At 47.7% G+C, this 15,317-nt stretch overlaps 1 protein-coding gene and 1 long non-coding RNA gene across 9 annotated transcripts in view; one reads left to right on the top strand and one right to left on the bottom strand.

Annotated features, from left to right (window-relative positions):
* Nucleotides 1–13,923, top strand: part of LOC133372928 (uncharacterized) — a 38,233-nt gene extending 24,310 nt beyond the window's left edge. Inside the window, exons 4-5 of one of the 2 annotated variants that reach the window (XR_009759581.1) lie at nucleotides 6,004–6,200; nucleotides 8,692–13,923. This is a non-coding gene — a long non-coding RNA (uncharacterized LOC133372928). Of the gene's footprint in view, nucleotides 1–5,991; nucleotides 6,201–8,691 lie in introns of both variants that reach the window. The other variant, XR_009759582.1, reaches the window with a different exon arrangement.
* CASZ1 (castor zinc finger 1) overlaps nucleotides 1–15,317 on the bottom strand; it is a 416,252-nt gene that overhangs the window by 7,181 nt on the left and 393,754 nt on the right. For 6 of the 7 annotated variants that reach the window (XM_061602125.1, XM_061602124.1, XM_061602129.1 and 3 more), the window contains 8 exons: nucleotides 15,013–15,176; nucleotides 12,398–12,520; nucleotides 11,044–11,370; nucleotides 10,256–10,454; nucleotides 9,018–9,189; nucleotides 3,779–3,927; nucleotides 2,704–2,938; nucleotides 1,113–1,415 (listed from right to left, as the gene is read on the bottom strand). In XM_061602125.1, coding sequence (XP_061458109.1) covers nucleotides 1,113–1,415; nucleotides 2,704–2,938; nucleotides 3,779–3,927; nucleotides 9,018–9,189; nucleotides 10,256–10,454; nucleotides 11,044–11,370; nucleotides 12,398–12,520; nucleotides 15,013–15,176 — 1,672 coding nt within the window. The remainder of the gene's footprint in view (nucleotides 1–1,112; nucleotides 1,416–2,703; nucleotides 2,939–3,778; nucleotides 3,928–9,017; nucleotides 9,190–10,255; nucleotides 10,455–11,043; nucleotides 11,371–12,397; nucleotides 12,521–15,012; nucleotides 15,177–15,317) is intronic. The other variant, XM_061602130.1, reaches the window with a different exon arrangement.

The raw sequence follows: 15,317 nt of genomic DNA, 5'->3' as shown, positions 1-15,317 counted from the left end.
TCCTAGGGGCCAGCCAACATCAAATGTTCAGCAGCTGGCACCAGTCTTAGCCAGGGACTGAATAAATGTTTCCAGATTTCTAGGCACTGTATAATACTTGGGCTCCTATGACCTTAGAGGAATGGAGATTTGGTGAACTAGCGTTAACTCCTGAATTCACTGCTGTGCAAGGAGATGATGGGCACATTCAGACAATATGTTAAAACACCCATTCTGGGGTAAATAATTTCTGCCTGTGAGACTAGTCCAAGGGATGGCTACCTTTGAGGGGTGGAGGCTGAAGGCCACATTGAACCATGGTCAACCTGCATGGGGGCCACATCTCAAAGTGTGTACAGTAGGGCCCCCGCTTTACAGCGTTCCGCTAATGCAGCGGTTGTCAATTGCAGAAAGGCCCCGCTCTTGCAGCGCTTGTTCCACTTTTACGGCGTTTTTTTGCTGTTGGACGCCATTCTGGTCAATGTTAGTCAGTGGGTTCCGCTTTACAGCGGTTTTCGCTTTACAGCGGGGGTCCGGAACGTAACCCGCTGTATGAGTGGGGCCCTACTGTATTGCTAATTTTACCTTTTTGTTTTCTTTTTTTAAGTACACATTTTGGGGGTGTCACAAACCCCTTTTGGCATTACAGACACTGTGGGAATGGTCAGCTAATTTTTTTAAAAAACTGCCAAATTTTAGGGCCCCAACTGAGCATTTCCCCCTTTTTCAAAACAATGAGAATCTGGGGGAGGCACATAAAACCTTGGGGGAGGGTTGTGGCCTTCAGGTTAGCCACCCCTGGTTTAGTCTATCTGCTGCTGCAATCTAAAATAATATTGGGGTTGTATCCAGTGCAAGTCTTACTGAGAGTAAACCCACTGAAGCTACTAGACATGACTAACTTATGTTCATTCATTTTAATCAGTCTCCTCTGAGTAGGACTTGCACTGGATACAACCCTTGCTCTTCTGCAAACCAATTCTTTTTATGGCAATCTGATAATTTTAGGTCTGTGTCACTTTGGGTGTCAGTTTGTCACCCTTAGGGCTACAGTGAGAGGACAGGGAGGTGGCATTTTATGGGGTTGGTGTGTGTGTGTGGTATAATATGAGAAAAAGCGTAGAACAGTTTACCTGCCGCATCCTGAACTAGAGGGACATCGCTTTTGACGGGAGTTGGAGCGGCAATGATGGGTGAGAACCCTGTTGAGCTGGCAGTGGGCAACACAAGGCCCCTGCTGGATCCCAGCGTGGCACTTAGCAGAGAGTATGAGACACAAGATGGAGAGAAGAGATACGGGAGGGAAGGAAGGGGAGACCTGAGCAGAGCTTGTGAGAAAGATGGAGGCAGAGGTGGTGGTTGTGGTGCATTGTGGGTAACGTCATCACCAGCAGCAGCGTCAGGAGGAGGAGGAGCAGCAGCAGCAGCCAGGCAGCCTGGAGAAATGTGGAAAGAAAAAAAATAGCAGGGGGGAAAAGAAACAACAAGAAGGAAAAGAAAGGAAAAAACAGAACCAAAATGAGAACCCAAGAGAGTAAGCGACACAATGGAAATGGAGAGAGCACATTCACACGTACGAGAACAGAACCATAACAGAGGAGATGGAGAGCGTGTGATGAAAAGCAGTGCCAATGGAGTGAGTGTTCCCACAGATGACAGGGAAGGGCCGGGGTGGCACAGGGCCTGTTGGGTAACAAAAGAGGGACAACTGTATTTGGAAACACCCCCCCCCAAATCTAGTTTGTGACAGGATGCCTAGAGTTGAGCAATGTCATCTTGGAGAGGCATGATGGGACAGTCGAATGATTTATATAGTGGACAAAGAGTGTGGCTGCTTCTCCAATCATAGTGGTTGCTATAATATCCCGTTTTTGTAGAGGATCCCCACACAGCCATGAAGCTCACTGGGCGACCTTGGACCAGTCACTGCCTCTCAGAGGAAGATGATGGTAAACCACCTCTGAATACCGCTTACCAGGAAAACCCTCTTCGTAGGGTCGCCATAAGTCGGGATCGACTTGAAGGCAGTACATCATCATCATTGTAGAGGATGCAGTAGGCATTTACACGTTGCCCCGAAGTCAAACAGCATTCTTTAGCTCTCTGTTTCCTCCTGGCCTACAGGCTGCCCCAAGCAACCATCATCCACTTGAATAGTTACTTTTTAAAAATCATCATCGTGGGGACATCCTGAGGCCACCTTTTAGGCTACTGCTGTTTGATGAAATTGTGGGGCGTGCTAGCCAACCTCCTTGGTCTGCTATCTCCCCCACCCCAATAACCCGAAGTCCTGTCCCTCTTTCCTTAAGATAGGCAACTGGCATCAGAGCATTCTCAAGACATGGCTCAGAGCATAACAATCTCCCACAAAGGCAACTCATAGCCAGCTCGTTGTATAAAAATCAAGTAGTTTGACCATGGTGATTGCTGAGTGAGTAAGTGCTGTTACCTTTAATTCAATTAGGAATCATTTGTTTTAAGCAAAGTATGAGCTGCACATCCCATTCTGGATCAGGATAAAAAAGTATTTTTACAATCAGGGAATGGTGATGTCCAAGGGGCCTCCTTTAGATGGCACAATTATTTTTTCCCTCTCTGTGTCAAAGGCAGAGGCGATCCAGCAAAGTCCAGTTTGCCAGAGAGAGAGCACCCAAGGGATGGGGTTTTCAGACGTCTCTGAAGCCAAGGATCACTAACAAACCATTTCCTCGCATGGCCACTTACCCGCCGAAGTGCTTTCGTTGCCCACTGGGGTGCTGGAGCAGCTGCGGTCCATATTGGAGGACTCGGAGGAGATGCCACCGGGGCTGCATCCCGTGTAGTCAATGTATTCGTCGGTCTCTGTATCCATCATGCTTTGGGGGCCCTGGAAGGATGCAGGAGTCCCTGACGAAGCTGGGCTAGGCGCCATGCTGCTGACTTGGGGGAGATTTTCATTCCTTGGAGCGTGTCCAATAACCTGCAGCAGGGAAATCAATATTGGGAGGGGGGATGTTACATCTGCACCACAGCACAGATGTTGGGGTTCAAGTGCACATATTACATTTCCCCTAACATTGTTCACAAGGGATGGCTGGGCCATGCTGGCTAAGGCACCACACATATCACCTGGCTTTGGGCACAAAGAGTGCCAATCTTGGCACCGGGAATCCTGCTGCATTTATATATACAGAGGAGGCCACCTGAGCTGGGAGTGTTAATCTCAGCATCAGCATTGGGCTCTGTTGAACTTGCTGAATTTAGCAGCTGGGACTACTGGCAAGAGGCAGCATGTGCATCTGAGGGGGGGGGGAGGTCTTTTGATTCTGCTGCCTTGGTTGATGTCTTGTAGGGTACAGGTAGTGCCCCAACAGCTTGGGTTTTTGTTCTATAGCCTCACAAACAGCTGTAACTCAATAGGCTTGTGCATATATATACACGCTATGGGGACGATTCTCATGTCACTTTTTCTAACAGGAGTGCTTTTTTGAATGGCTTCCAAAGCAATGCTAGAATTGAATATGAATGTGGATTTTACAAGAAAGATCTGTGACCAACAGCAGTCAGGAATTTTAGTATTTGGGAAAAGACTGGAGCTCAGTGGCTGAGCATCTACCTTGCATGCAGAAGGTCCCAAGTTCAATTCTTGGTGCCTCCAGGTAGGTCTGGAAAGAGCTCCTGCCTGAAAGCCTAGAGAGGTGCTGCCAGTCAGCTAGTGCAGACAAGACTGAGCAGAAAGCAGCTAGCCCTGTTCCTATAAAGTGGCATTCAAAGCAAAGACCTGAAGGAATGTTTATAGCCACTCTCCAGGGGAAGTCACCTGAGTGGGAACGCGGTCAAAGTTCTTCCCCAGCATCCTCCTCATGTGCTTCCTGGCGTGAGATGTCATCTGATGCTTGAGGAGGAAGGAGAACTGACAGCCTTCACGGATGCAGTGGAAATGGCTGTTGACTTGGTTATACTTGCAACCTGGCAGGGAGAATGAAAAAACAAATATAAACCTCACAAGTTAACAACAGTCAGGAGTCTGTCGCAGCTGAGCTCTAGGCATGCAACGGCTACTGTCCTGTTTGATTTCTGTACAAGTGCAGCAACTGAGACTGACCACCACTTCTTCCACATACCCAAACTTGTACATTAAATACTACCTAATGTGGGAGAACAAGGCAGAAAGGATTCTCTGTTGCTGTAAGGGGGTCATGAAAAAGAACTTCTTTTACACCTGTCTTTAAAGACTTTTTGACACAGGTAAGAAATCAGGAATAATTTCATTGGTTATCTAAGACTTAGGGTAGAGACACACTCACTGTTCTGCTGGTTCCACTGAGTCTCCACCTCTCTCTTCTGAAAACAGGGGCACACAACGCTAGTTAAACCCTGCCCCTTTTTACTATAAAACCTGGTGGGAACAGCTTGAGTGCTTTTTTAAAAAAATCAGTTTCAAAGAGATTTTGCAACTGATTGGCAGATCAACCCATTTTCCCTCCAGGTGTGGCTGATGAAAATGCTTTGTTCTCACAGCCTTAGATGGAAGAACAAATCTCTCTCATCTCCCTGCCCCTTACCCAGTCACTGCACATGGCAAAAGCTTGGCTGGACAGGGCTCAGTGAGGACCAGTCTCCGCTCACCGAAAAGGGTTTGACAAAAGTTGAAGAAAAAAGTCCCAAAACAAGGAGAAGAGCTCTAGGGCAGGATTGGGGAACCTTTGGACCTCCAGATGATGTTGGGACTCTAACCCCATCTGCCCCAGTCAGCATGACCAATGGTCAGAGATTATGGGAGCTATAGCCAGCAACATTGGGAGGGCACCCGGCTGGGAGAAATATTAGTGAAATCATGCATGTGAAGCCCTTTCAGTGCCTTAAATGTGCTTGTAATTAACTAAGTAGGGCTGCAACATTTAATTTATTAATTGGCTTGATGAATCCAATTAAAAAACTTGTTGGCAGATGAAAAATCTGTCCTAACTGGTCAACGGTTGGGTTTTAAAAAACAAAAACAAAGCAAAACAAAACTTTTTAACTACAAGTAGTTATAAAAATGCGGATGGCAGAGGAACTGCCTCTTCTAAATTGATGTTTCATGGGAGAAACCTTGTTTTTTGTTTTGTTTTAGAACTATTGACTTGCTTGTATGCAGATTTGTGCAAATTTCATTAATTAATTGAGTAATTGGGCAAGATTTCTTTAGTTGGATGGCAGCCCTAATCCGTAACCTAACTTCTCCTTCCCCTTAGGGGTTTAGACAGGGGTAGCCTCTAGATGTGCTTGGACTCCCACTCTCAGTAGACAGCATGGCCAACAGGCAAGGATGATTATGACGGGAGCAGGAGTCTAGCAGCAGCTGGAACATCCCACCCATGGATTAGAGCAGGGGCAGGGAACCTTTGGCCCTCCGGATGTTGCTGAACGACAACTCCCATCATCCCCAGCAAGCACAGCTAATGGCCAACAATGATTTGTTCAGCAGCATCCGGAGGGCCAAAAGTTCCCCACACCTGGTTCAGAGGATGTCCGATCCTAGACTGTTTGACTTCTTTTTCTTTTTTCATTGATCTGGTTGTCCAGAAGCTCACCCTACTATTTTCAACTCAGGCTGTTTCAATGGATTTGAGGAATCACCCGGTTTCCAAATGCAGTGGTCGCAATGGCATGCCGAAGTTCCCTATGCAGTGGTTGCAATGGCATGAGGTGTAACATTAAAGACCACGCATTGCTTTGCATGCGCTTGAAGTACATCGTAAGCAGTTCATGTCCTCAAACCCACGCACTTCAGGAAGAACATCCTTCATTCCTCACTGCATCCATAAATAAATGCCTTCCTCAAAATACGCAAACTCCTTGCCAAACCGGACCTGTGAATCGAGCAAACTGTATAATCTTCACAAGATGGCCACTGTTTTATGTCCCTGCCAAGTTTGGTATTTGTTTAAATATTACTCTCCCACCATCCACCCCACAGGAAAAAAAAACCTCTGCTCACCTGCCCCCAGCCCCACCTCCTCTGTCCTTCTCTTTCATCCTGCCATTCAGTTCTCCTTTCAGGAAGAAGAACAAACAGTGCTGGCGAGACTGGAACTGTATCAGCAACAGACAGGTGAAGGCTTGTCCGTTGCTGGGGCAGCCGAGTGTCATGTATCATCGGCTGGCTTTGTCTGGCCACAGCTATCCGCTGGAACACCACCGGTTGAGCAAACAGCAGCAACCGCCAAGCCTCCTGACATTCGTAAGACAAGACCCAGGTAAGGGGCGGCTGGACGGTGTTATCTCCCGTTGCCCAGGTTACCACCAGTGCCTTGCTGCCTCTCCGACATAAATTCTTTATGAAGTTAAAACCAACAACAACAGAAGCGATCTCTCCCCTCCACTGCTCTCGCTTTGAACGTTGGATGGCTTTTTTGTTTTGTTTTGCCCTTTTTTTGTATGTCCGTATTGGCTATTTTTATCCCCCATCAATAGAACCAGTTGTGTTCAGGGAGGAAAAGGCAGCCAGGGACACAAAGAAGGCCTTGGCTTGCTTGTTCTCCAGGCCTCCAGCAAAGACTTCGCACTCCAGAAAACAGAAAGCTAAATGCTTCTCAGTGGTGAGAAGAGAAGATACAACTGATGGGTAAAGAGGGGTCGCCATGTTCAACCCTTCAAAAGCCAAAGGGTATCCCCCCCCCCCCCACACACACAAACGGCTTGAAGGCTAAACATTTTTCTGTGGAGAGGAAAAGTTGCTACCCTTCATTGTTTGGGCTCAGGATTCTTTGCTGTCCACACAGCCTGAAAGATTCTGCTAGTTAAAAAAACTGTCAAACACCTCCAGGATCTGTTTCTGACACTGTATGAGTGTCTTCTAGGAGCTGGTCCTACTGGCTCTACGCAGATCCTAGTTGGACCTTTCACAGCAGAGCCAAGAAGCTGGCTGGCTCTTCAAATTCTAAGGGCTGGTTTGGTGGTCTCTCTTGCCCTAATCTGCCTCCTCCTCCCCACTACAATCTGATCCCATCTCCACCCCTCATTGGCCAGTCCATGATCAGTTCCTGCCATCTTGTTTTTCTAATGCAGATTATAGGCTAGGGAAAGGGGGGGGTGTCCTGCAGATGCTGCTGGACTACAGCTCCCAACATCCCAGAACGTTGGCCATGCTGACTCATGCTGATGGGAGCTGGGAGTCCAGGAACATACATCCCTGATGTAGGCCTTCTGGGAACCATCTCCACTCCACCACTTCCACACACACCTAGCACCCTGCTACAGCTCAACACCTGTTAGATCAGAACTGCATACGCCCAGGGCCCTGTCACTACTGCTGCTACAAAACCGATCCTGACAAGGGATGCTGAGCAGCATAGGAAGCTGGTTTCCTGTATGGGCTGACCCTGGTATTTTAGTAAATAAATAAACTGTTTTGCACCCCTATTAAACCACAACAGAAAGTAGCAGCACAGTCCTGGGATTGGCACAACCCTATCTGGTTGCAGTTCAATAACTGAGCCAGTTGGTGCCAAGGGCTGCCCTGATGGGTCACCTCTGCTGACAGTCTGGAGAGGGGGCCAGCAGCGCAGAGTTCAACCCAAGAGGGCTCACTTTTGTTGCCTCTAACTGTTGGAGGAGGGGAGGGGAACGTGCTTACGGTTTCGTAATTGCTTTTGGTGCTGCCCTGATAAGTTTGGCAAAGGGAGCTGCCAGCCACACACCCCTCTGCCTTGCTCTGCGCTGTCTGTTGGGTGCTTTAACGTGCCGCCGCCTGGCTGGATGGTTGGCATAGAGAGAGGCAACGCTGTACTTGCCTCTAGCACCGAAGCGTCTGTGAATGCCAGGAGAGAGGTGGGGTAATGGAGAGAACGACAGAATTCTCCCCTCACCCTGCTGCCACACCAGCACAAAATATTTACCCTTTGGCTTTTGCCAGGCAGTTCTGGCTATGGATGTCAAAAGACCTACACCTCAAGGCAGGGGAAATGGAGCAAAAAAGGACTACTGGGAGAGTTTGGTTTTTCTCACGCTCAAATATCTAACATCATCAGAGCAGGTGTTTGCTTCCCTTGACTCTCTTCCTGCATCCTGGTTGAGCAGACATGTCCCACCTTGCCTTGTCCAAGGAGATCCCAGTGGGCTTGCATGTGTTATAAATAATATTGGGGGGGGGAATGCCTTCCCCGCTTGCATTCTAGCTATTCAGGACAGGATCCACTGAGCAAAGGGAAAACTCACATTGATTAAAGGAACTTTCCCCAAATCTGTTTGTCTGCCTAACCACACAGAAAGCAGGCGGTTTTGCCAGACTCTAAAGGAGGCCTAGAAGAGAAGTGGTCTAGGCTCTGAAAGACTGGATGGAGAGCTGATATGGTGCAGTGGCTGTAGTGCTGGACTAGAAACCAGAGAGATGCAGGTTCAAATCCCCCCTCGGCCATGAAGAGCACTGGCTGACCTTAGATCAGTCACTCTCTCTGAGCCTACCCTACCTCACAGGGCTGCTGGCAGGACCATGCATACCACTTTGAGCTCCCTGGAGTGAAGTTGTAATGCAGGCCGGCCAATGTGCCCGCAGCGTGCTATGCTCTAAGGGCCTTCCCGCCCACTAACTGTATCCTTTGCTGCAGCACCCCTTCAAAAATCAACCTGTAGATTTGTAAGTAAACAGATTTTTTTTAGAGAGAGGCTGCTAATTTCTTATGCTCTCTCCTCCACAGGAAACAGATTTATTTATTTATTAGATTTATATCCCACCCTTTCTCCTAGTAGGAGTCTGCAAAGGTGGCTGAGAACTTCCTACCACTTGGAAAAAGAAAAGAATTGACTATCAGGAAAACAAAGAGCTTCGTCTGTAAGAGATGGGGGGGGGACCCCACTCTGCCTGAAAGAAGGGCTGAGTCCCTGGGTTTCAACTAAGAGTGACTGATTGCACTTTTCTGCACACCTCCCTGTGCCTAGAAGATCCAACATCACTGGGCTTTTATTTGAAAGTAAGTACCACCTTCCTCACAATCCTGTGCTAGACTTTTCATTGGTGTCAACAGCTGAACCCTGGTCAAGTCCTCGCACCAAGTTACCCCACAGGAAAGGCTTACCTAGCCTGCCACACTCCTCCCTCTTGGTGAAATACTTGAAGCCATTGGCCGCTCTCCGCTCCGCCTTCTCATGCTTCTTCACGTGCCAGGGGAGCTTGGTGGTGATGTTGGTCACAAAGAAGCAGCCAGGACGAAGACAGTGGTAATGGCCTCGCATTCGAAACTCACAGTGCTGGAATGGGAAGACGGGGATCAACAAGGCAAATCAGCATAAGCACAAACAACTGCCCTCTGTCTCAGACTGAAACCCACCTAATCCAGCACAAAGCCTGGTGGCATCAGTGCCTCAGTAGGTAATTTTAGAAGCCTCATTTACCCTGAGTATTTTTCTCTGCCCCTTATCCATTTAGATAGCACAAATCTGTCTATGTTTTGCAATGTATTGTATGAATCTGAGTCTTAAATGCGGAACTTCTTCAGGCTTTCAAAGCACAGAATGCAGCAGTCTTTGCCAACCTGGTGCCCTCCAGTTGTCTTGGACTACCAGCTTCCATCAGCCGTAACCAGCATGGCTGTGCTGGCTGGGGCTGATGGGGAGACAAAAAGGAGAGGCAAGCTCTGGTGCCGAATGATTGTCAGTGAATGCTGAATGTCAGTGTGGGGCTTGGATAAAGAATTCGCATTGCTTTGGCAGAGCTAAGGAGATACAGCTCCACAGCTCCTGAGGAAGGAAAGTATTTCCGAAATGTGTAGAGCACAATACGTTTTACTCGGCACCAGAGCTTGCCTCTGCTTTTTGTCTCCAGTTTGGTGCCTGTTCCCTTTTGTTCCTGGGGCTGATGGGAGCCATGTAGCCTAAAGCATCTGGGGGGCACCAGGTTGGCAAAGTCTGGGATATAGCATCAAAGGACCATTCCAACAAAAACAGTGTTCTGTTGGCCAAAGAATTTGGAGCAATTCTTTGGGGCAATTTGGAAGGTTACGCTCCATAATTAGGAAGCTGCAATTAGGGAATGCTTAGTTGGAGAGATGACAGTGAAACCTGCAGTGTGGCCCTGGGCTTAATTTGATGGATGGCACACACAAGATGGTGTGAACCCCATTTTGTTTCCAGCTGAGTCTTACTCAGAGCAGACCCACTGAAATTAATGGACCCAAGTTAGTCATGTTTATTCATTTCAATGAGTCTACTCGGACTAACATTGGATACAACCTCCCCCCATTTCCCACCTGCTATTCCTTTCCTCTCCTCTCCCCTTCCGTCCTGCCGCAAGTTAGAGCCCCTCTTTCGCCCTTACCTGGTTTGGGCAGAGACACTGCAGGGAGTAGTAAGCAAACTGGTCTCGCACGTTCACCAGGTTGTTGTTGGGGTTGATGTGGTCGAGGCAGTGGGACTCTGCTTTCCCAGAGGTCTTACACACATACTTGCAGTTCCCAAAGAGACAGTGGAAGTGGAATTTGTTGGCATACTTGCAATCTGTCGCCAGACAGGGGTCACTGGGGAATTTTTGTAAAAAAGAGGCAGGATAAGTTTCTGGCCAGCCCTTGCCGCCCTTCCTTCTAATTTAATAGCTGGCGTTAGGGAGCCGGGCCTCCTGCTAGTGGAACTGCAGGCTGTTCCCTCCTTCAGATCCCTCCTTCAGGGTGAGGGACACCTAACTTAGTGGTAGAGTACCAACACTGCACAGAGACAGTCCAGGTTCAGTCCCTGGAAACTCAGGTAGCAGGTGATGGGAGACTTTGGAGAGCTGCTGCCAGTCAGAGTAGATTATACTAGGGTAGGTATACAAATGGTCTGGTCTGGTATAAGGCAGCTTCCTAGGCTCCTAGCCCTAATTTGTCCTGGAACCCTTTAGAGAGAGGGAGAGCAGCTGCCACAGAGCTTCATGGTGATTTCCCCACATTAATAAGACCAAGATGTCTCCTGGCTTTAAAGGAGTTTTGGGGAGGGGCGGAAACAGCTGGGATCATGCTATGATTGTGGAAGGGGAACAGCACGGACGTGGTCTTCAGGAGAAAATGTCTCTTAGGCAAAGTGGATACCTCTCCCAGCCCTCCACTCTCCTCTTTAACTAAAGACACTCACTGCTCCTGGAACTGGAGGAAGCCGGGTTTGACCTGAGGCTTGGCGTTCTCCAGGGAAGTTGTTGTCAAGGGGGACGTGGCCAGGTTAGGCACTGACGCAGGGATCTGAGAGATGGTGGAGGCCAGTTGTTTCCAGGCAAGGAGGGTGGGAGTGGAGGGCACAGTCACCGGGCTCGGAGTAGGGCCATCCGGGGCAGAGGCGTTGGCCAAGGCGGTGGAAGAAGCCGATGGCGACGAAGGGGCTAAGGAAGTCTTGGTCTCGGCAGAAGTTGGGAAAGAGAATTCAGAGCTTCCTTTCACTGCTCCGCCCTCGGTTCGGAAGTGGAAGCTAGGCGGGGAGGGGGAGAGAGAGAGGGAGCACAGTCAGCATTAGGCTCCATCTGCACTGGCTGATTCTGGCACACGTGGGACCTGAAAATTGCTGTGCCATCTGCAGCTCACCAAACCTTGCCACACCTCCCATTCTAATCAGTCCTCCACTCCTCCGTTTCCAAAATTTGGAAGTTAGTACCTCATTAAGTAGATGCAAATTTTACTCAGATACAGCCTTTGTTTCTGTCTGGACAAAAGTCTAGCACCCATCTCACTATCCTGCCCTCCTCCTCCTCTATCATCAGTGTCTTAATTATCAGCCCACTTTTCCAGGAGTTTTCACTAGTAGGTGCCCAGTTTGTTTCTTTCGGTGCTGGTGGTTTCTGGCCTTGTACAACCTTCAAGTTATTTTAAATCACCTCTCCTTTTTAAAAATATCACAGTCCTGAAAGAAAAGTGTGTGCTTGGGCTGGCAGTTGGCAAAGAGCAACGTGAACCCCAAATCGAAGACGAAACACAGCATCTGCATTCAGATGTCATTCTAAACCATAGTTTAGTGCAGACATGGGGAACCTGTGGCTCTCCAGATGTTGCAGGAGTAGAAGTCCCATTATTGTTATGATTTAGATTAACGTCAGCTTGTTGTTTTGTCCAAACTGACACTGCGGTTAACATGTGAACTATGGCTTGTTTCAAACAAGCCAGCTTGAAAACTGGCCTATTTCAAACTAAGGTTGACCACATATCGTGTCAGAGCTTCAACCAACAGCTTCTTAGCCACTGTGTTGCAAGGCAAAGGAAGGAAGTGTATGATGCTCCCTACTCAAAACAGTTGGCCAATGCGGGAATGTGGGATGACCTGTGTGGATCAACGGCGGCATTTGCCTATGACCAGTCCTGAGACACACACGGCTCCTGTATCTCAAGGGCTACCCCTCTAGCTTTTTACTCTGGCTCGTTATAACAGTAAAAGAGTACAAGTGTTGGGGGTCAGTATCGTTTTGGAATTCATTGTGTGTTGGGTTTCTGGCTCATCCCCTTACTTGGCGTGCTTGATGGCTCCATCCAAGGTGCTGAAGAGGGCTCCACATTCTTCTACCACACAGTGGAAATGCACTTTATGAAGAAAGTCACACTGGGCATCACAGAAGTCCTTGGTACCAAATCTGCCAAAATGAGACATATACCTTAACGGAGAGAGATGGGAAGCGGCCTTATACAGTCAAGCCATTGCTCTGCTCTGACTCTCAGTGGCTCTCCAAGGTTTTAGATGATTTTTCTCCTCCTACCCCACCTGGAGATGGTGGAGATTGAACCTGCAAAAGCATGTGCTTGATTTACGCCACCGTGCTCTAACCTTTCTCCAAGACACACAAGCGGAAGGCAGTGTTTTACAAGACAGTGGTGGCCCTCTCTGATGCATGCCACATATCGGGAGCAAGGCATCCCTGGTGACAAGGGCTCTTCCACAGCCTCCTAGTTACATCCGCTTAGCTAGAATTCTCCTCGGTCAGCTTTGAACCCAGGAGACAAGGACATGAGGTTACTTGTGCCTAAACACAATGGCCTGGCTGATCAAGCAGATACAGAGTTGACAAAAGGGGGAGACTTGCTAGAATATCATTCCACAGGAATGTCAATGTTTTAATTAACTGTTTGGCTTTGAATTGGTTGGATTTAAATACATTTACATATTGGGGAAAATCATTGCTGAAGGTGTCCTTTTTTAAGGCAGGGGGAGATCCTGGAGGAGGGGAGCTGTTTCTTTTTTTACTTATGAGATAACTGAAATGCAGCACATGAACGCCACCACTTAGAAAGGAAAGGCCATCTCTGATGCATTCTTTTTCGTCACTTTTGGAAAGGTGGAGCCTTTGACCGCTTTGAATGGATTTCAAGAAAAGCAGAGCTGAAATGTGCTAAGTATTACTGTTAATACGCCGAGCCAAAATAGCTTAAAATAGTTCAAGGACCATCCCTATTGTACATGGCAAAGGATTTTTTCCTTTTCTTAAATTGACATTTTCAGTGGAGCACATCAACGTTTGATGCTATGGCCCTTTTATATCTGAAGGAAGCTCTTACTAGCTTCTCCAGAGCTAACAGATAGCTAGATAGTTTGCCTTTCAGGATGAAAGACATCTGTAAATGTCTTTTCCCATCAACTTCGGCACAGTGTGAAGAGAGCAGGCGTGTCTATGGTTTGAAAATTGGTGGGGTTTCAAGAGCCCCCAAAAGTCCTTCTGATTTTTCTAAGAATGATTTTGGTGGGTGGCAAGGCATTCATCAATACAGCAGTATATCTAGGGGAAGGATAGCATTCAACACCTCAAAGATCAAAGGAAGCTAGAGAAACAGCTTTGGGATTCTAAAAGCGCACAGTCACTCTTTGGACAAACTGGATTACTTTTAAAAGACAGCCTGACAAACTGAGTGGAAGAAGGGAAGCAATGCATCAGGCTCTGGAGGAAAGGCATTTCACACGTTCTCAAATTGGCTGGGATGCAGACACCAGTCTATGGGCTAGAAACAGGCCAAAGGATCATAAATAAAGGAGAATGACAAATGACTACCACTGAGTTTTTTGGGAGGTGGGGAAGGGGGATGCCAATGAGTCCTGCTGGAAAAGAGACCAGCTTGGTCTGGCTTATTTAGCGTCTTGATTAGCAATCCATGAAAAAGGGTAAACAGCCAGGTTAATGAAATTCACAGATTATACTGGGAGGACCAAAACACGGGCAGAGAAATAATCAGGTGAAAGGAGCCCACAGGAGATATCAAGGCAACAACACTGATTTAGGGGGTAGCCCCAGAGAGAAGAGAAAGCATCCAAGACACATCAGCAGCAGGAACCAGGCTCAATTTAAAGCTCTGCTTTTGACTTCTAAGGGGTGGGAAACATGTAGACCTGGATGTTGCTGGATTCCAACTCCCATCATCCTTGAACTTTGGCCATGCTGGCTGGGAATGATGACAGTTGAAGTTCAACAGCATCTGGAGGGCCACAGCTTCTTCATCCCTGTTTTAATCAGTTTTAATAAAAACTAGAGCAACCACTCATGCAGAAACACAGCAGGGAGCCTCCTTTCTGGATGATGCTCCCAGGAGCCTTTAGTCCAGGAATGGGGAACCTGGTACTCTCCAGATGTTGCTGGGCTACAACTCCCATCATCCCTGACCAATGGCCATATCGGCTTCGGAGTTGGAGTCCAACAGCATCCTTCTCTGGATACCACATCTTGAGAAATCTGGCTGTAGCTGAAAAGGCCTTGTAGAGCTTCCTCCAGAGACATACTCATTTAACTCCCTACTATCTTGCAGAAACTAAGCAGAGAGCACTCAATTCGCCTGAGCTTTTAATAGCAATTTGGTTTATCCATTTTATATACTGCTTAATTACAGTTGTCTTAAGTGATGTACAACAAACTTAACAAATACAATAGAGATAAAACCAATTAAAAACTAACCAGGAAATTAGAAATGACTTAAGATGCCTGCTCAAATAAAAAGGTCTTTACTCGTCGTCCTGATGTTCAACGGGGCTTGTCTAGTCTCAGCTGGAAGGGACTTCCACAAAGTTGCCCAATATTTTTAAGTGGGCAATGCTGGTATCACACTGATCTTCCCCCTCTTAACCAGGTTCTGTCTGGGTCCTCACCTGCGCAAGTACATCTTCCAGGGCTCAGAGAGTTTCTCTTGAACAAGAGCCTTGACTGTCTTGCCCAAGTATTGAGTTGCATCACCGGAAGGCCCCAGCTGGCTGCTGTCACTATCCACCTTCAAGCCAAGAAGGTTGCCGAGGTTGGCGTTACTCTGAGACATCTGTAGGGAGAAAACAGATGCTGTGTCATTAGGAGAGAAACCACTGACTGAGCCTCAGGATCACCTGGAAATATCTTCAGAAATAAGTCATGCTCTGTGGTAAATAGGAATGGAAAGGGCTGGGCTTAGGTGATAAGAAGA

Source organism: Rhineura floridana, chromosome 18 (genome assembly GCF_030035675.1).
Source record: "Rhineura floridana isolate rRhiFlo1 chromosome 18, rRhiFlo1.hap2, whole genome shotgun sequence".
In the NCBI taxonomy this organism is placed as follows: Eukaryota; Metazoa; Chordata; class Lepidosauria; order Squamata; family Rhineuridae; genus Rhineura; species Rhineura floridana.
The sequence above is the reverse complement of the archived record's forward strand: the minus strand, read 5'-3'. Positions and strand labels throughout refer to the sequence as shown.